The following is a 14,132-nucleotide window of genomic DNA, read 5'->3' on the forward strand; positions in this document are numbered from 1 at the left end:
GTAAAAAAGGGAAAAAAGAAGCAACAAAGAATCTAGATAATCCCGTCCCGTCACCCTAACCCATTCAACTTCTGTGTATTTCTTCACTCACTCACATTCTTTCACATTTGCATGTTACTGTGAAATATTACAAAAGTGTAAAATGTAGATTGTCTGGATCCTGAAACTGACTCAACTAATTGGAATGCAGAGATCATTAATGTTATTACTCCTGTTCATTTTGTACCATTGGCATGTCAAATGTCATGCCAATAGTAAAATGAATGATTTTAGGGTTCTGGTATTGTGCAGGCTGGCTCACTGTCACACTGTCATGGCTTACTGGGACAGTTGAATAGAACAGAGCTGTCATTAAGGTAATTAAATACACCTGTGCTTTTCCTACTATGACAAGTTAAAATGTCTGCTTCGTGTTATTGATGTGAAAAGCTTGAACCAAAATAAATCACTGGTGAAGTCAAACAGTTTCACTGTGGGTTGTGGCAAACACATTGAGGGACATTAAAACATTAAGTTACACTTTACCACAGTGGGAGTCGTGGCCAGGACATTCTTGCAAGTCAGCAAGAGATTTTTAACCTCAGTGGGATTTTCCAGGGAAAATACAACAAAACGAATTACAAAATATGACCTAGGTAAAAAAGATTGAGTTAATCATTATCAACACATGAACATTACGGGAAATAACTGAAAACAGATTTTAAAAAAAAGCTCAGACCTTGATTCAAGCCAAACTCAGATGTCATAATTTCCAGCATTGCTTCACCCAGTGCTCCCCCTAACAGAGGTCTTATCAGTAACTGTATCTGATGGTTTAGGATTAGTGATTTAAAATTTTGTGTGGATTAAAAGTCTGGTTAAAGTTGACGTTTACTAAAGTTGTAGTATGTAAGGATATTCTGTTCCTCCTGTAATATGAATCAAGTCACAAGTTGGATAATCGTTGTGATCTTGTGACTATTTAGGACTGTCTCAGTCAGCAGTAAGTAAGCTAGTGCTCAGCTAAGTTTTATATTCTATCTGTTGCCTTCTGACACTTGCATGAGCGAGTGTGTCCCATTAAAGACAGGACTTTTGTAGTAGAACATTGTTTATTGGGTGATTATTGTCAGTAGAAGATAAATTATATTCTTACAAATTTTGCAGTCTAACAGGAATTCAGATTTTTTTGTCTTCATAAATCCAGTGCCAGTTTTGTTGTGCACTAACATTGTGGCATTGCCCTTATTTGTCATTGAAATAAAGTTGAAACACGTATTTGCCAAGCGTCTTTTTATATATACTCAGAGTTTGTGCTGAATCATTTCTAAGTATTCAGAGCAGTGGGGAGTCGTCGTTCATTCAGGCTTGATCAAGATTGATGACAGATGGTCATACAAAAACCTCCTGAAAAACATTTGAATTATTAACTCAGTGTAAATAGATGTGTTTGGCAACTGCAACCTGTCAGTTGTAGAGTTGCTTATCATACATTCATGACTTGTAGCTTAAAATAATAAGTGGAATGAACATCGTACTAAGAATGAATTAAAATTATATTAATATACTTTGTCATAAGATATTTCAGTATATTAGTATATTTGGTTAAACAGACCTGTTTACTTACTTAATAAATTGGATAGTCACAGGCTGGAGGGATGATAGATAAGATAGATAGATAGATAGATAGTATTATACTGTAATCCAAAAGTCAACGCCGCCCCCACACATTCTTCATTCAGCTGTGTATAAAAGCATTACGACAGCAGAAAGAACAGAAGGAGAAAGTTTTATGATAGAAGCGCAATGGCTGGAGGGTCTCCCTTTATTTGGATTGCCCTCCTTCTCTTCTGTGTTGTCCAGGCTTCTGACAGCAGACACGGTAAGCAACAGTAACTCATCCACATTGCACTCATTTAGTAAGGAGCCAATTAATATAAATGTTTTTAAAACTCTGACAGTTAATGTGGATTTTTTTCTTTGTCAGTCGCCTCAATCCATGATGATGGGAAAACTTTAATCGGTCATACAGGAAATCCAGAGCTGGACAAGATCATTTCAAGTATCCCAGTGAGTCCCCTAGACTGTGACTTATCAAATGAGAACATATTCATATAAACAATTTAATACAGATTGATAACAGTGTCCTCTACCCTGTTGACCTCAGATCACCCTACCAGAAGGAATTGATCCCAGGAACATAAATGTAACGGTATGTAGCAAATACTTTTTAGGCTTATACATTTCTCATTTGGTTTGTTTTCTACATAAAATGATTTTTTAAATCTACTTTTTTCATTTATTTCAATGAATTCTATATGTTTTGTTCTCTTACAGTCAATTACTGTCAAAACTTGTGTTGGTGAGTGGTTCTTTATACTTATACTTAACAATATGTGCATGTCAGACAAATCATACAGCAGATCATGTGCACTGATTATATGTAGAATACTTACCAGTTACAGTGACACGGTTACAGTACTGAGCAAGCAGCTTTTGTATTAGGTAGCAGCAGCACTGTTGACTGAGATACAAGTAACAATTCTCATTGCAAGTGTGCACAGTAGGTTAAGGCTGACATTGCGCTCTGTCTATTATCTTGCTGACTTGCTGTCTTTGTCAGGTGTGAAGGAACAGCTTACTTTGCTTAACAAGCAACTTCAACAGGCAACTCTCCACAACAACCAACCAGGTTAGTATACATCCTTTTAGTAGGAGTTGGCTTACTATAGCTCTGATATAACTGATATAACCTCTGATCTTTCTGACAGATAATGAAGCGTTTGGACTGAGGACAGAAATCAGACAGCTGAAACTGAAGCTTTCCACATGCAGTGCGACAGCCTCAGCTATTACTAGCTGTAAGCCTTTTATTGTAAATTATACTCTACATATGTGGCACATGTGAAACGGATACACTTTGCGCAACAAAAATACATGTTAAAATGTATCTTTAATTCCTTGACAGCTTATAAAACCCAGCTGCAAAATAAAATGAAAGAGCTCCTGGAGAAATTTGATAGCGACACTTCTCTGAGTAAGTTTGAGAGTAAAACCTCTCAATTTTCATTTAATATTTTATAGCACATATCACCATTTCTTCAGATATTTTTTATCACGTGGTAATGCCAAGTTTCTTTCTAGTTCTGAAGATCATTACAATCACCAGGGAGGTAAATACGTTACAGAAGAAGATCGAACTTGCTTCTAATTCTACTGAAAGTACTATTGACATTACAGGTGAGTGCTGTTTCACTACTTTGTTCTATATCTGCTGGCAAAGTATTTTCAATTTAGCATCCTGAATATTAATTATTATCTACAAATATTTGAACTCAGCTACAACTGTTTGATATTCTTCTATAATGCTAATCCCGTTGAGATCCTCTGTGACAACGGCTTTGATGGAAAACTTTCATATCTAAACTTGTGTCTCACAGTGCTGCAGAGAGAGCTGCAAGAGAAGATCCATGAACTGAATTTGAAGACGGAGCAGATTAAGAGAAGCCACCCGAACTCAGTGCTCAGTAAGAGCTTTAAAAAAATAAACAAACCTTTATTAGACATTTGTAGAACAGCTGAGCAGTAAACAGCGACGAATCTCAAGGGCAGATCCTATTGTGATTTGTGCCAACTTATTAGCTATTCACAAATGGTTGACTTGTTTTTATATGTGTGTTCAGTTCTTCAGATCCTCTCACTGCAAAATCAGATCTGGGATTTAGAGCAGGCAGAGTCAAGAAGAGGAGAAGCCAGTCCTCAGCAAAGCCAGAGAATTCTGGGTAAATTGTTGTACCTACCTGCATGTTTAGATATGAAAAGTGCCTGTTCATAATTCAGTCAGTACATTTGAAGTGAGACTATGTAACTTTTAAGAGGAGAAATAACTTACGAATAAAACATTGAATTCATAAGCAATAAAACACACCCTTGCTCAGTTCAATTCACTCAGGGTTTTTTCTGCTACAGTCTTACTAGTATGTTAGCCAGTGTCAGCAAACTTTAGGTAAATATTGCTTTATAGTGTACATTACTGTGTCACTTTGCTTAATTTATTACTATTCTTCATTTCTGCTTCTAACAATACTGAAGCATTTTAGCTAAATGCCAGTAGTTTATACCAAATAAAGTTTAGCATTTAGCATTATCTCATAATAGTCACTTGTTTCTGCCGTGGCAGCTGCTTAACAAAAGTTACAGTCTTGCTTTAATATCCTTTCACTTTATACCATCTTTATGTTTAGAAATTTAGTTTTGCAGAAATCCATCTTTTAGCATTTTAATTCTGTATTAATGATTCACATTCTGCTAATTCCCATCAGCTCTACAAGTACAGCTGAAAACGAACATCGATGAGCTGCGGGGCAAAGGAGATGCCGACTCAGCAAGTCAGTATATCTCTCCACATCTGTCAATATTTCCTTTATAATCTGCAATGTCAAAGGTTCTGTATCAAACATTTCCTGACACATGTTCTCTGTTGGTCCTCTAGTGCTGGAGCTGGTTTCTGTGCACAGTCAGATCACAGTGATTCAGAGGATGATCACTTACCACACTGAGAAATCCAGGACTAATGCTGCTGGTGAGTGACTATACTGTGCGTCTGGAGATCTCATACTGTTGTGGACCTTGTCTTATTATCTAGAGCTGCTGTAAGTCATCATTTTTTGTTTCTTTGGTTAGATTTCCAAAGGCAATGGAGGCAAAAGGTCGAGCTCCTTAAAAAGAAGATTTTACAGTTGAATCGTGATGAGAATAACTCAGAACTTAGTAAGTGTGCAATTTAAAAAAAAAAAAGAAAGCAGTTCAGTTGTTATTGTTGTGGTTTACAACAGCATTGATTTGACATCTTCTTTCTTTTTTCTCCAGCCAAGGAAATTTTGGAACTGCAGAGCAAGGTGGATCATTTTCGACAGTTAATGTTAAACACCAAAACTACAACTGACTCCCTACTTAAAGGTGGATGATCCTACAGCTCTATGAACCTTGATTTACCTAAATAAGTTCAAAGTCACTTTTGTATATGTCTTTTTATTGTGAGATTATGAAATTATTACAGAATGAACTTCTACAAATCTTTCTTCAAATGTTTTCATTACTTGTATAGTAAAATCCAAAAGGAAAAGATTGTTGTTGTTTTTTCATCCTAGAGCTAAGAGTTATGTTGGATGCGGAGAAGAAAAAGTTCAGCGACCTACAGAGACAACTGGAGGAGACAGACTTTACCCAGGCACAACTGAGTGAGTATGAGCTGCAGTTATACATAATAACTATTGCTTAGAATAACGAGTTTAATTTGAAATGATTATATATTCGTTTTGGGAAACAAATCTCTAAATCACTGATGATTCTCATATTTTCTTATATCACCAAACCACTAAAAGCAAAGCAAAAACAAAGCACTCATATACAGCTTAAATTTGTCACCCTTAAAAATTCATAGTTTTAAAACAAATCTGTTTTTTTTTGTTCTTGCTGTTGGTTTTTTTAAATTGTATTTTGCTTGGAGCAGTCATAAAGATTATCAACATAATGAAAGACGTGAGAGAGCTGCAGGATGACAAGCTAGAGACACCATCAAGAAATCAAGAAACCAGTGAGTTATCCTCTCCTGCTACTATTTTTAAAGTCCTGCCAAAAAACGGCTGATAATTGCCAAAAATAGCTGCCATAAATATCTAGAAAGACTCAATTTGTTTATATGTCACTGTTGTAAATCAGCCCTTCAGACTGTGCTTCAAACCAAAGAAAGGGAGTATGCCAGAGCTCAGGCTGAAATAAAGGGTGAGTGGGTTTTATCCTCAGAACGAAACAATGACATAACAAAAGGTACCATTGCAAGTGAGAATTTTGATGTCCGGACTTTCTCTTTCCAAACAACAGAGTTGCAGAGGAAATTGCAATTAAAGAGTGAGGAATGCTCTGGACTTGAGGAAAGATATGAGCGTAAGTTGTTAACATGACTGCAGCTAAACGCTCCGATAATTTATGTTCCAGTTTCACTTCTGATTTGGATTATGTGTCTGTTTCCATCAGAGGTAAAGACTGAATTTGAGCAGAAGATTGCAGAACTGAACAGAACTGGAGACTCCAAAGTGGCACTCAGTGAGTGAAGTTACAATATTGTCATTATGGCTTCAGTACAGTACAATATTCATATTTAGCTGAGATCTCACCTTTTTCATGAGAGGTGTCCTCTGCTCAGTTCATCACCTGATAAGCTGTGTAATGATGTTTGCTTTGTTTTTCTGTGTCAGTTCTGAACGTGATAAACCTGCATGATGATCTGAAGGCACTGGAAGATCTGATCTCCACCACAAAAGACCCAGACAAGGTCTCAGGTGAGTAACAGTGGTCACAGTCAATGTTTGACTCTGTTGTGCATTGAGAAATTTGTGTTCCTTACAATTATTATTTTTAAATTTACAGGTAGAATAAGATCATTTCTCCTGTCTCCAAGAGTCAAGAACTGACAGAGTTCAGATCTCGCCACTAACAGTGAAACTATTGTTAAAGTAGAATGGTCTGATTTGGAAAATTATCTCACTGTGGTAGATTGTCAGAGTTGTCACTTTAAAGACTCTGTAGGAGACTGATGGCTGATGTTTTTCTGCCTCTCCTAGTCTTTCGCTTTATCTCCCCACAGAGCTGCAGAGGCAACTGGAGGAGAAGCAAGACGAACTGAACTCCAAGACTGAAGAAATAGAGAAACTGATGGCCAACCCCAAAATAAGTGAGCACATTGATTTGATACACTGTGATCATCAGGTCACTGTTTAAGTCCAAATCATTGTTAAAGGTGTAAATTCATAGTTGTTGCCAGATTTGTCACCACTTAAAATATCAAGTCTCTTGACCCCTTATAGACAGAAACTAAATAGAAGTTGTTTTTTTCCTTGTGTTTTTGTTTTCGTCTTCTAATTATTTTTGACAAAAAGTTCCTTCATCAGTGTTTCAGAAAGAAAAAATGTTTACTTGTAATTTATGTAACTTGGCTGCTACAACAGTACAATTACCCTTTGGGATTAATTAAGTACTCTATCCACTACTAGATAGTAGATATTACTTTCTACAAAGCTAAATGTGTTGAATGTTTGAGAGAAAAATTCCAATTTTTACCCACAATGGATAAACTCAACCTCATATCGCTGCTTGCAATAACTCTGTTTATGCATCTCAGTGTGTTTCCTTGTGCTCTTTTCTTTAAGACACCAAATCCACTGATGTTTTGATTATTAACCATCAGCCTGTTGTCAAGCAAAAAGTCCTGTTTCACACACCATAAATACTTGTTGACTTGACAGCAGTTGATGTAGGTCATGGAAATATGGAGTAATAAATGGAGTAAATAGACATTTTGCATTTAATATTGAGGGCTGGTAAGACAGGTTTCTGAAGCAATAAACTCAGTCAAACCCACTGCATGTTTGTTTCTTTCAGTTTTAACAATCATTGAGCTGCAGAATGATATATGGGACCATCAGAAAAAGGCTGCTAATGAGACCACTGGTGACCAAAGAAAAGGTCAGTCTGTTTTAAATGCTAATGTAACAATTCAGAGTGACATTATTTGACAAATCAAATCACAAAAGATAAAATGTAATCTCATCAAGGACTATTTTTTTGTTCTAGAGTTGCAAAACAGAGTGGATGGTCTTATCAGTGAGATCAATGACAAAGACGATGAAAACACAAAACTGAGTGAGTAGGAAATAAATTTGAGCAGAAAGATTCACAGACAAGCTGTCCTGTTTATATAAGATCTTATTACATTATTTACTATATTTTGACATCTTTGTGTGCTTCAGTGCTGAAAATCATGACGCTGCAGAGTCAAGTGGAATACTTGCAGAGACAGCTGTCAGAACACCAGAGGTCACAGACCGCTCAGGTAACCCGTAAGTATCTCTAATAATCCTTTACAAATCCCATATTCATTCCAATCCATACAACTAAAATAAAAAATGTTGTTATTGCATCCTGATTTTCTGTATATAACTAATTAATGTGTTTTAAATTTGTCTCAGAGCTCACAAACGAGCTCACAGCCAAGAAGAAAGACCTACAGAAATCAGTCAATGAGCTGAATGAGAAGAATCAGAAAGATGCCAAACTGAGTAAGTAAAAAGGCAACAAGGTGTCTACATTCATTATTAAAAATAATCTGAAATCTTTTTCGTCCTGAATAATATCTCATTTCTGTGTTTCTCAGTTCTAACAATCACTGATCTGCACAACCAACTCAGAAACCTAGAAAAAGAAAAGCGTGACGAGGCCCAAACAACTTCTTCTACAGTTGCTAGTGAGTGTTGTGGGAGAAAACCTTCAGCTGGGCCAGATGTGTCCAGGTTCCCTACCACACTGTTTAAGTATCTTTAAGGAAAAACATCAGACTAATCAAGAATAGTTCAATATGATATAAGTTTACTCTAAATTCAGTGTACATGTAAACCGAGCTGGTCCATGGAGCAACTGAAACAGAATCATGAAACACATGCATTTATACTAAGATTCAAGATTCAAGATTAATTTATTATTATCATTTTACAACGCAAGGTTGTATAAATGTAAATGTAGTTTGTAGTCCCTTTATGCTATCACAAAAACAGAAATCATATAAATTGATTAACAAATAATAAAACTATTTTTTATTTTGGAGTGTGGAGGATGAATTGAGGAATCTCACAGCCTGAGGAGAGAAACGGCTCTGTAGTCTGGTGGTACGACAGCAGATAACTCTGTATCTCTTGCTAGACGGCAGCAGGGTGAACAGGCTGTGGTTGGGGTGGGTATTGTCTTTTAGTATCCTTTGGGCTCTGTGCAGGCACTTCACCTCACCGATATCACTGATGCTCGGTAGATGGGTACCGATGATGTTCTGGGCGGTTTTAATCACCCGCTGCAGAGCCTTCCTGTCTTGGGCCGTGCACATTTCATGCCAATTGGTGATGTTTCCAGTCAGGGTGCTTTCTATTGCTCCTCTGTATCAGTTAACAAGAACTTGGGACGGGAATTTTGCCTTCTTAAGTTTCTGTAAGAAGTACAGTCGTTTCTGAGCTTTTTTTACAAGGGTGGAGATGCGTGATGTCCATGACAGGTTCTCTGTGATGTTGATTCCAAGGAACCTAAAACTGTTCACCTGCTCCACCTCAGCTCCACTGATGTAGACAGGAGTGTGTGTCTTTGCCTTCTTCTTTCTAAAATCAACAATCAGCCTCTTGGTTTTGTTGACATTGAGCAGTAGGTTGTTCTCTGTGCACCATTCTGCAAGATTGTTGATTTCCTCCCAGTATGAACTCTTATGGTTGTTTGAAATCTGGCCGATGATGGTGGTGTCATACGCAAACTTCACAACAGAGTTCTCTCCATGTTGGGGTTTGCAGTCATGAGTGTACAGCATGAATAGGAGGGAACTGAGCACACAACCCTGAGAGGCTCTGGTGTTGAGCACTAGAGTGGAGGAGGTGTGACCACCAATCCAAGCTGTCTGGGGTCTGTCGGTGAGAAAGTCCAATATCCAGTTGCAGAGTGTGGTACTCAAGCCCGGAGTGCTAAGTTTTCCAATCAATTTCATGGGGGAGATTGTATTAAATGCTGAGCTGAAACCAACAAACAACATTCTGATGTAGGTGTTGGTATTTTCAAAGTGTGCGAAGACTGAGTGGAGGACAGTGGAGATGGCATCCTCTGTGGATCTGTTGGTTCTGCATGCAAATTGGTGAGGGTCCAGGCTGTCTGGGATGTTGTGTTTGATGTGCTGGAGAAGCAGTTTTTCAAAGCATTTCATCAGAACAGGAGTAAGTGCTACAGGGCGGTAGTCTTTCGACTAGACGCTGCAGACCTTTAAGGTACAGGGATGATGGTGGCTGTCTTGAAGCAGGTGGGGACACTCTCCTGTGACAATCAAGTGTTAAAAATGTCAGTAATAACATCAACTAGCTGGTCAGAACATGATTTTAGTACACGGCCAGGGATGTTATCAGGCCCAGCAGCTTTATTCATAATCACTCAGCAGGATTGTTCTCACATCTGCTGTAGATACTGATAGTGGCAGATCCTCTGGTGGCGGAGTGGACTTTACAACTGACTCTTTGTTGAGGATATCAAAGCGAGCATTGTGAGACGCTGTGATGTTCTGGATCGCCTGCCACATATCTTTGGTGTTGGTGGTGTTTAGGTCTCTCTCCAGTCTCTGCTCATGTCTCTGCTTTGCCTCCTTGATGCCAGCTTTCAGTCTTGCTCTGGCAGTGATGTATGTTTCCTTGTCACCTGACCGAAAGGCAGCTTTTTTGGCTCTGGATAGAGCCCTCACCTCTCCATTCATTCAGGCTCTCTGGCTGGGGAATGATTTTATTGTCTTTGTGATTACCACATCATCAACACATTTGCTGATGTATGATGTCACTGTTGATGTATAGTCCTCAAGACTAATGTGGTTTTCCTGGGTGGCATCATCTCTAAACATGTGCCAGTCTGTGTATTCAACACAGTCCTGTAGAGCTGCTGTAGCTTCATCTGTCCACACAAACAGTTTTTACTAATGGTTTGACCCTTTTTATCAGCTGAGAGTAAGTAGGCAGGAGAAGCAGGGAAATATGGTCTGATAGACCAAAACGGGAATGAGGGAGGGCTTTTTTGCTGCCAGGAATGTTAGTATAAACATGGTCCAGGGTATTACTTCCCCTGGTGGGGATGTGGACATACTAGTGGAATTTAGGTAAAGCAGTACCACCTACAATAAAAATACCATCTAGTTGTTTTGTCATGTGAATGCTGATGACCTCATACTCTTTCTGTAGTGCATTTTTTGAATTTGCATCTATAGGAATGTAAATGGAAACAACAAACACACTGGTGAATTCTCTAGGCAGATAATATAGTCAACATATTAACATTAAAATCTGGTAAACGCCGTCCATCCACTTTGACTGCATTTGAGCACCGGAGCATCACTGATGTGAACACAGAGTCCGCCTCCCCTCCTCTTACCGGAGTCTTGTGTTCTGTTGGCACGGAACATGGTCCGCTCATGAAGTGCAATAGCTTGATCTGGGATGTTGGGATGGAGCCCGGTCTCTGTAAAGATGTGGACACAACAGTCTCGGATTTCCCATTGCCGAGTTAGCCTGAGTCTTATTTCCTCCATTTTATTTTCTCTGTGACCGGACATTAGCCAGAAGTAGGTTGGGTAGAGTAATAGCCTTAGGTCCAAGCTGGGTTAGCTTGGCTCTGATCCTGGCTCTCTTCCCTCTAACTACTACCCCCTCCTATTGAGACATCAACACATTCCTGTATCACTTAGTTCCACACACCATTATATTCTCAGGCACATCTAAAGTTACAAAACTAAATGATTAACCTTGACTGTTTGTCCACTTAGTAAGACTAAAAGAGTAGAATGAGACTAGAAGAGTAAAATAATGGTGTATATTCTTCTACAAAGAATATAAAAAAATAATTGATTTATCCCCAAAGTAAATGATTTTATAACTTGATTGGGACTATATTGGTAATGTCTGAACAGGTAAAAATTTCCCACAGTGTCCTTTTCCTCCTTGGCATTATTGAATTCATGTATTAGCTGTACACCCTTCTTAAACTGAAGCATAAATCACTTTTTCAGAGCTGAGGGAACAACTGAAGGCAAAAGAGGAGGAACACTCTCATGATCAGGCTGAGATCAAAGGTAAGTTAAGTCCTGGCATGTTGAGGTTGCTGCCACAAGAAATGAAAAAGAACATTACCTTACATTATGAATCTGTGTTTTGTACTAGCTCTGCAGAGTGAACTGAACCAGACGGAGGCGCAATGTTCAAGTTTTGAGCAGAAACTAAAAGGTGAGTGTTGTCTCAGTTGGTTTTTACTTACTGTCCGTGCTGGCCAACAATGTCTGAAAAACTGTGAACACTCTTTTGAATCTATTGTGGGAAATGAACGGGTTTATTGTCTATTTTAAAGTTAAAAAACAGTAGTGTCCACGTCTTTGTCTGTCAATTTTAGCAAATGATTGGATTTTTCACCATACAGAGAGATGACATGATGTATAAACCACATTAATTTTTAGCTGTTTTTATCCTCATAATAAAACAATGATATAACAAAAGGCACCATTGCAAGTGAGAATTTTGATGGCCAGTCTTTCTCTTTCCAAACAACAGAGCTACAGAGGAATCTGACATTAAAGAGTGAAGAATGCTCTGGACTTGAGGAAAGATATGAGCGTAAGTTGTTAACATGACTGCAGCTAAACGCTCCGATGATTTATGTTCCAGTTTCACTTTTGATTTGGATTATGTGTCTGTTTCCATCAGAGGTAAAGACTGAATTTGAGCAGAAGATTGCAGAACTGAACAGAACTGGAGACTCCAAAGTGGCACTCAGTGAGTGAAGTTACAATATTGTCATTATGGCTTCAGTACAGTACAATATTCATATTTAGCTGAGATCTCACCTTTTTCATGAGAGGTGTCCTCTGCTCAGTTCATCACCTGATAAGCTGTGTAATGATGTTTGCTTTGTTTTTCTGTGTCAGTTCTGAACGTGATAAACCTGCATGATGATCTGAAGGCACTGGAAGATCTGATCTCCACCACAAAAGACCCAGACAAGGTCTCAGGTGAGTAACAGTGGTCACAGTCAATGTTTGACTCTGTTGTGCATTGAGAAATTTGTGTTCCTTACAATTATTATTTTTAAATATACAGGTAGAATAAGATCATTTCTCCTGTCTCCAAGACTCAAGAACTGACAGAGTTCAGATCTCGCCACTAACAGTGAAACTATTGTTAAAGTTGAATGGTCTGATTTGGAAAATTATCTCACTGTGGTAGATTGTCAGAGTTGTCACTTTAAAGACTCTGTAGGAGACTGATGGCTGATGTTTTTCTGCCTCTCCTAGTCTTTCGCTTTATCTCCCCACAGAGCTGCAGAGGCAACTGGAGGAGAAGCAAGACGACCTGAACTCCAAGACTGAAGAAATAGAGAAACTGATGGCCAACCCCAAAATAAGTGAGCACATTGATTTGATACACTGTGATCATCAGGTCACTGTTTAAGTCCAAATCATTGTTAAAGGTGTAAATTCATAGTTGTTGCCAGATTTGTCACCACTTAAAATATCAAGTCTCTTGACCCCTTATAGACAGAAACTAAACCCTTTGGGATTAATTAAGTACTCTATCCACTACTAGATAGTAGATATTACTTTCTACAAAGCTAAATGTGTTGAATGTTTGAGAGAAAAATTCCAGCTTTTACCCACAATGGATAAACTCAACCTAATATCGCTGCTTGCAATAACTCTGTTTATGCATCTCAGTGTGTTTCCTTGTGCTCTTTTCTTTAAGACACCAAATCCACTGATGTTTTGATTATTAACCATCAGCCTGTTGTCAAGCAAAAAGTCCTGTTTCACACACCATAAATACTTGTTGACTTGACAGCAGTTGATGTAGGTTATGGAAATATGGAGTAATAAATGGAGTAAATAGACATTTTGCATTTAATATCGAGGGCTGGTAAGACAGGTTTCTGAAGCAATAAACTCAGTCAAACCCACTGCATGTTTGTTTCTTTCAGTTTTAACAATCATTGAGCTGCAGAATGATATATGGGACCATCGGAAAAAGGCTGCTAATGAGACCACTGGTGACCAAATAAAAGGTCAGTCTGTTTTAAATGCTAATGTAACAATTCAGAGTGACATTATTTGACAAATCAAATCACAAAAGATAAAATGTAATCTCATCAAGGACTATTTTTTTGTTTTAGAGTTGCAAAACAGAGTGGATGGTCTTATCAGTGAGATCGATGACAAAGATGATGAAAACACAAAACTGAGTGAGTAGGAAATAAATTTGAGCAGAAAGATTCACAGACAAGCTGTCCTGTTTATATAAGATCTTATTACATTATTTACTATATTTTGACATCTTTGTGTGCTTCAGTGCTGAAAATCATGACGCTGCAGAGTCAAGTGGAATACTTGCAGAGACAGCTGTCAGAACACCAGAGGTCACAGACCGCTCAGGTAACCCGTAAGTATCTCTAATTATCCTTTACAAATCCCATATTCATTCCAATCCATACAACTAAGATATAAAATGTTGTTATTGCATCCTGATTTTCTGTATATAACTAATTAATGTGTTTTA

The 14,132-nt window shown here is 38.0% G+C and overlaps 1 protein-coding gene across 14 annotated transcripts in view; it reads left to right on the forward strand.

The window, feature by feature from the left end:
- The first annotated feature begins 1,751 nt into the window (after window positions 1-1,751).
- The window catches only part of si:ch211-14a17.10 (centrosomal protein of 290 kDa), a 41,943-nt gene continuing 29,562 nt past the window's right edge, over window positions 1,752-14,132 (forward strand). For 9 of the 14 annotated variants that reach the window (XM_042428720.1, XM_042428730.1, XM_042428724.1 and 6 more), the window contains exons 1-35: window positions 1,753-1,861; window positions 1,967-2,049; window positions 2,147-2,191; window positions 2,317-2,341; window positions 2,603-2,671; window positions 2,751-2,840; window positions 2,948-3,016; window positions 3,124-3,219; window positions 3,420-3,506; window positions 3,663-3,761; window positions 4,302-4,367; window positions 4,472-4,561; window positions 4,663-4,749; window positions 4,849-4,938; window positions 5,130-5,219; window positions 5,492-5,575; window positions 5,701-5,763; window positions 5,863-5,925; window positions 6,016-6,084; window positions 6,237-6,320; window positions 6,626-6,712; window positions 7,420-7,503; window positions 7,612-7,680; window positions 7,788-7,877; window positions 8,007-8,096; window positions 8,192-8,281; window positions 11,603-11,665; window positions 11,754-11,816; window positions 12,138-12,200; window positions 12,291-12,359; window positions 12,512-12,595; window positions 12,901-12,987; window positions 13,558-13,641; window positions 13,750-13,818; window positions 13,926-14,015. In XM_042428720.1, coding sequence (XP_042284654.1) covers window positions 1,786-1,861; window positions 1,967-2,049; window positions 2,147-2,191; window positions 2,317-2,341; window positions 2,603-2,671; window positions 2,751-2,840; window positions 2,948-3,016; window positions 3,124-3,219; window positions 3,420-3,506; window positions 3,663-3,761; window positions 4,302-4,367; window positions 4,472-4,561; window positions 4,663-4,749; window positions 4,849-4,938; window positions 5,130-5,219; window positions 5,492-5,575; window positions 5,701-5,763; window positions 5,863-5,925; window positions 6,016-6,084; window positions 6,237-6,320; window positions 6,626-6,712; window positions 7,420-7,503; window positions 7,612-7,680; window positions 7,788-7,877; window positions 8,007-8,096; window positions 8,192-8,281; window positions 11,603-11,665; window positions 11,754-11,816; window positions 12,138-12,200; window positions 12,291-12,359; window positions 12,512-12,595; window positions 12,901-12,987; window positions 13,558-13,641; window positions 13,750-13,818; window positions 13,926-14,015 — 2,707 coding nt within the window. In that variant the 5' untranslated portion in view covers window positions 1,753-1,785. Of the gene's footprint in view, window positions 1,862-1,966; window positions 2,050-2,146; window positions 2,192-2,316; window positions 2,342-2,602; window positions 2,672-2,750; window positions 2,841-2,947; window positions 3,017-3,123; window positions 3,220-3,419; window positions 3,507-3,662; window positions 3,762-4,301; window positions 4,368-4,471; window positions 4,562-4,662; window positions 4,750-4,848; window positions 4,939-5,129; window positions 5,220-5,491; window positions 5,576-5,700; window positions 5,764-5,862; window positions 5,926-6,015; window positions 6,085-6,236; window positions 6,321-6,625; window positions 6,713-7,419; window positions 7,504-7,611; window positions 7,681-7,787; window positions 7,878-8,006; window positions 8,097-8,191; window positions 8,282-11,602; window positions 11,666-11,753; window positions 11,817-12,137; window positions 12,201-12,290; window positions 12,360-12,511; window positions 12,596-12,900; window positions 12,988-13,557; window positions 13,642-13,749; window positions 13,819-13,925; window positions 14,016-14,132 lie in introns of all 14 variants that reach the window. The other 5 variants (XM_042428733.1, XM_042428731.1, XM_042428722.1 and 2 more) reach the window with 5 other exon arrangements.

This window comes from Thunnus maccoyii, chromosome 12 (genome assembly GCF_910596095.1).
Source record: "Thunnus maccoyii chromosome 12, fThuMac1.1, whole genome shotgun sequence".
Taxonomy (NCBI): Eukaryota; Metazoa; Chordata; class Actinopteri; order Scombriformes; family Scombridae; genus Thunnus; species Thunnus maccoyii.